The 5,615-nt window shown below is 54.8% G+C and overlaps 1 protein-coding gene across 1 annotated transcript in view; it reads left to right on the forward strand.

Moving 5' to 3' along the window:
- LOC102418872 (glutamate receptor ionotropic, NMDA 2D-like) overlaps positions 1 to 5,361 on the forward strand; it is a gene marked incomplete at its 3' end in the record, with an annotated part of 7,962 nt that extends 2,601 nt beyond the window's left edge. Inside the window, exons 6-8 of the mRNA XM_023749247.1 lie at positions 2,288 to 2,413; positions 2,619 to 2,846; positions 5,199 to 5,361. Coding sequence (XP_023605015.1) covers positions 2,288 to 2,413; positions 2,619 to 2,846; positions 5,199 to 5,361 — 517 coding nt within the window. The remainder of the gene's footprint in view (positions 1 to 2,287; positions 2,414 to 2,618; positions 2,847 to 5,198) is intronic.
- Between the last annotated feature and the right edge of the window lie 254 nt (positions 5,362 to 5,615).

Raw genomic sequence — 5,615 nt, forward strand, 5'->3', positions numbered from 1 at the left:
GGCTTCCTTCTGAGCCTCAGTTTCCTGATCTGTAATATGGGGGAAGTCATTTCCACTACCAGAAGCATTCTGACCAGGAAGCTAATAATGAGCTTCAGGTGCCTTCTCTCCCACAGCCTCCTCAAGGCCCTGGGCCTGGTTTTGTAGTCATGATTTTGTATTTTTTTTTAATATATTTTTATTGATTTCAGAGAGGAAGGGAGAGGGAGAGAGAGAAACATCAATGATGAGAGAAAATCATTGATTGGCTGCCTCCTGCACGCCCCCTACTGGGGATGGAGCCCACAACTCAGGCGTGTGGCCTGACCTGGAATGGAACCATGACCTCCTGGTTCATAGATCATGGTTCAACCAGTGAGCCTCGCCGACCAGGCTGTATTCTTTTTTTTTCTTACAGAGAACCCTCCAAATTGTAAGAGCTTCAGGCCCCACAAAATCCAAATCCCCCCAGTATATACATATGAGATGAGGAAGAGATTAGCATGGTACCCGCACAGGGTCGGTGCCCGATTCACCCACCAGACAGTGTTTTTTGAGCACCTGGTGTGTGTCAGGCTCTGAGCTGCACACAAATCCCCGCCTTCTCAGAGCTCTTGGCCTCCTGGGGGAGACAAAATAAATTCTTAAAGGGGTCCAGGGACAAAGTCACTTACGATGGTGACCAATACCACAAGGAATTAAGTTGGGGGTCGGGGAGAGAAGGAAAGGAATGGTATTGGTGCTGCGGTGGTCGGGCGAGCAGGCCCCTTTGCGGAGGCGACTCAATCCTGTGTAGATCTGCCTGGAAAAGCATTGTAGGCAGAGGGAACAGCAAGGACAAAGGTGGCGATGTGCATAGAGTATCTGCGAAATAGGGAGAGGCCTGTGTGACCAGGGGAACGGAGCGAGTGAGAGGGGTGGCCGGTGGGCCGTGGCAGGAAGACGGGGTGTTCCTCTTACGGAAATAGCATGGGTTTTAACCGCGGGCGGCGGGAGAAAGATGGCAGCGAGGGTGAGACAAGGAGACAGTGTGAGATGTGCCGGGAAGCTGACACCCCGGTGAGTTGGGCTTTGAGCTGGATGGGAACAGGATAGAGAGCTCATTTCCTCAGCCGGGGGAAATAGAAGGAAAAGTCTTGTCATTTCCCGCTTGCTGTCTGAGTCGCAGCACAGCTCCCGGCGGGGGAGGCGCTGGGAGAAGGGACAGCTTCCTGCGTGTTTTGTGCCTGGTATTTTCCCCAGCGATGTCTCTCGTGGCTTCCTCTGGGCACCGAGGTCTGCCGGGCATCTTGAGATGCACCACGTGGGCCCCGCTCGAGTGACAGGGTCGTAGGCATGACCCACCATGCTGCCCAGCGGAGATGACAGGCATGTCCCCAGATGCTGCAGGAACAGTCCGGGGTGGCCACTCTGCATTGACAGGGGCAGGCCTGGCCGCTTGCACTCGGCCCAGGGAGATCAAAGCAGCCGGCACTAATCTCAGGGGAAGGGCTTGTTGTCACTGAACTCCCAGAGGCCGGGTGAGGAGGGGGCACAGGATCCGGATGGGAGGGGAGCTGTGGACACCCAGGCAGAGAGGGTGTGGCTAACTGTGAGGTCTGGGTGGGTCAAGCAGTGGGGTCTGCAGTGATCCGGCTGGAGAGGAGGGCGGAAGCAAGGCTGAGGGTGGGGCTTTGTCCTGGGGTGCTAGGGAGCCACGGAGGACTGTGAGCTGGGGAGGGGTCAGGTCGCCTCTCAGTGTAGAAAGAGCCTCCAGGGCCATGGAAGAGGGGGGGAGGGGGGACAGGCTTGAAGGGAGAGACTGGGGAGATGGCCCAGGAGAGGGGGCAAGGCCTGATCCAGGAGTGGGGACGGGAGGATGGGGCTGGGGACTGATAGGCTGTGGCTGGTGAGGGAGAGAAAGGGAGAGAGAGAGGATGCAAATAGGGGGTTTGTGACCGAATGGAGGGTGGGACTCCCAGGATGGGGAACCTGGGAGCTGGTGCTGGGGTGTGGGGCATGAATGGCCTGGGGGTGGCGGGGGAGCGGGATGGCCAGGGGAGATGGAGACTCTTGGGGCTCAGGAGTCATATTTCGAAGACGGTGCCTATTTGGTGCTTGAGACCACAGGAATGGTTGAGATGGCTGTCTTTGAGAGACACTGGCTCTCAGGGGCCTGTGTGGCCAGCGAGGCTGTTCCCGAGATGGGAAACTTGGGAAGGGGTCAGGGGACAGGGTCAGATCTGGGCTGCACCTTGGTCACATGTCTGTGTGGTCCCCCAATCTTCTGCTTGGCTGAGCCATGACCACCACCCCCCCTTGTCCCCAGAGCCCTACAGCCCCGCTGTGTGGGTGATGATGTTCGTCATGTGCCTCACCGTGGTCGCTGTCACTGTGTTCATCTTCGAGTACCTCAGTCCTGTGGGTTACAACCGCAGCCTGGCTACCGGCAAGCGTGAGTCCCCTTCCTCCATCACCCTACCTCAAAGCACCTGGACCACAGAGAGAGAACTACATTTCCCAGCAGGCATTGCGGTAGAGCGATGGCCCCTTGAGGTGGCAGAGGCCTCAGGGGCCACTGGGAATTGTAGTTCTTTCTGCTCCCTCATGGAGCCGAAGGGATTTGGGGTCCATGTCCCCCCCCTCCCGGCCCCCTGCAGGCCCTGGTGGCTCAACCTTCACCATTGGAAAATCCATCTGGCTGCTCTGGGCCCTGGTGTTCAATAACTCAGTGCCCGTGGAGAACCCCCGGGGTACTACCAGCAAAATCATGGTGCTGGTGTGGGCCTTCTTCGCCGTCATCTTCCTCGCCAGCTACACAGCGAACCTGGCCGCCTTCATGATCCAGGAGGAGTATGTGGACACCGTGTCTGGGCTCAGTGACCGAAAGTGTGTGTGTGTTTGGGAGCGGGAGTTGGCTGGGTTGGAGGTCACAGAACTTGTCACGTGGTGGGCAGAGGGGGATTCCTGGGGGGGGGGGGGGGGGGGGGGGTCCCCGGGGGTCCCCTCCCAGAAAGAGTTCCAAAATGGTAGAGTTCTGGAGCCCACAATGAACTATTTAAATATTCCCAGGGGAAGAGTGCTGCCAATGTTCCAGGGGCAGAAGTGCCCAATGGGATAGTCTAAGTGGCCGGCAAACCGTGGCTCGCGAGCCACATGCAGCTCTTTGGCCCCTTGAGTGTGGCTCTTCCACAAAACACCACGTGTAGGCGCGCACATACAGTGCGATTGAAACTTCGTGGCCCATGCACAGAAGTCGGTTTTCGGAAAGGAGATAGACGAAACAAGTATACAGACGAGTGTGGATGGGAGGGTTGGAAGGGGTCGGCCTCAGCGAACGTACCTCAATCAGATTGAGGACGTTTTTAGCAAAGGCCAGCTTAGGAGCACCCTAATGAAGTTAATAACAGTGTACCTACCTATATAGTTTAAGTTTAAAATATTTGGCTCTCAAAAGAAATTTCAATCGTTGTACGGTTGATATTTGGGTCTGTTGGCTAATGAGTTTGCTGACCACTGGTCTAGACCACCGTTTCTCTCAAACTGTGATGAAGAACTAATTTTTGAAATTTCTAACCCAGTGGAGACCAATGCTTTTATGAAATACAATCGAAATGCATTACTACAAAAGTGAAATTTAAAATGGAGACATGCAGAGTTAAATTGCTCTAAACGCTGACTCTCGATTTCTGTACTTGCCGCATCGGGGGGTCACCGTTCACTGGGTGTCAGGACCCCTTAGAACAGCAGTTCTCAACCTGTGGGTCGCGACCCCTTTGGGAGGTCGAACGACTCTTTCACAGGGGTCGCCTAAAACCATCGGAAAACACACATATGATTACGTATTGTTTTTGTGATTAATCACTACGCTTTAATTATGTTCAATTTGTAACAATGAAATCGGGGGTCACCACAACATGAGGAACTGTATTAAAGGGTCTCGGCACTAGGGAGGTTGAGAACCTCTGCCTTAGAAGGTCGAGCAATCCATTCAATGGATGGCCACCAGCAATTTGTTTAATGCAATTGAATAGAAGAGAAAATACATCTGACTGCATCTTACGAAATAAGGATGAGTATGGCTTTATGAAACGTTTGTCTAGTCACATACACACTTGACACTGAGCCAGCACACACCTGTCTGGCTGTTTCTGTGGCTAAAACAGTGAACTATGTCTGAACAGATCGGTAAATAACAGCTGCCCGGCTCCCCTCCTCCCCGTGCCAGCCCCAGCCCCTGCCCCTGGGACCTCCCATGGACCCAGCAAGTTAAGGGTTAATGCCTGGCATATCAGGGGCCTCTGGGGTCCTTCTTGAAACTCTGCAGCCAGTGTCTTCTTTGACTGGACCATGACCAGGCCCTGCTGGGGGTTAAGTATTTTAATATTACTGATTATGTGTATATGTAATTCGTGCACGGGTGGGGTCCCTAGGCCTGGCCAGCGATCAGGGCCAGCTGGGGCCTGCCTTCCTGCCGGCTGCTGGCTGGGGTCTGCCAGCCAGGGGGAGGGACTGTGGGAGGTTGGCCAGCCGCCGATGTTGGGTGTGAGAGCGCACTGACCACCAGGGGGCAGCTCCTGCATTGAGCATCTGCCCCCTGGTGGTCAGTGTGTGTCATAGCAACCGGTCATTCTGCTTGTTCTGGCATTCCGGTCGTATAGGCTTTTATATATATAGATAAAAGGTTTGTGCAATAGGCCTTCCCTGCCCCTGGCTGCTGGCACCAGTTTTCCTCCGGCACCCGGGACCCAAGCCTTCACTCTGGCCAGAGCCGCCTTCAAGCCTTCGCTGCTCCGGCCGGAGCCCCTTCAGTCTTCGCTCCGCCGCTTCACGTCTACATATGCAAATTAACCGCCATCTTTGTTGGTGGTTAATTTGCATATCTCGCTGATTAGCCAATGGGAGGTGTAATGAAAATACGGTCAATTACCATGTTTGTCTATTATTAGATAGGATTGGTATAGGTATAGGTATGGGTATAGGTATAGGTATAGGTATAGGTATGGGTATGGGTATGGGTATGGGTATGGGTATAGGTATAGGTATAGGTGTAGGTATATACCTGCAAATGTATACATATCTGTGGGTGGGCAGTAGTGTTTCCTACTATAGGCCGCTGTGAGCAAGTTTGAGGGACACTTGCACTGGGGTGTCCCCTAGCTGGAATGGACATCTGGATGGAGTTCATCCTCACCCCGACGGCCCCAAGGGGGCGCCCTAGTAACTCTCCATTCTGCCCTAGTTCCAGCGGCCCCAGGAGCAGTACCCGCCCCTGAAGTTCGGGACGGTGCCCAACGGGTCCACGGAGAAGAACATCCGCAGCAACTACCCCGACATGCACAGCTACATGGTGCGCTACAACCAGCCCCGCGTGGAGGAAGCGCTCACGCATCTCAAGGCAGGGTCAGCGCAGACTCGAGCGGGAGGGGGCGGGGGGTGGGCCGGGCGCCCTGTGGATGCTCAGAGATGGTGAGGGGGTGAGGGGTGATTTATTGGCATTAGAGGTCAATGCGGGGTGGGTCAGCTTGGAGGGCACAAGGTCACTGTGAGTGGGGCGCGAACTCCCAGAAATAAGGGTCCTTGTGATGGTTTTCAGGGATCCAGTTCAATCCTGGATTTGTCTCTTCTTGGGCTGTGTGTCCTTGGGCAAGTCACTC

The sequence above is a fragment of the Myotis lucifugus genome, unplaced genomic scaffold, assembly GCF_000147115.1.
Source record: "Myotis lucifugus unplaced genomic scaffold, Myoluc2.0 scaffold_4386, whole genome shotgun sequence".
NCBI classification, from domain to species: domain Eukaryota; kingdom Metazoa; phylum Chordata; class Mammalia; order Chiroptera; family Vespertilionidae; genus Myotis; species Myotis lucifugus.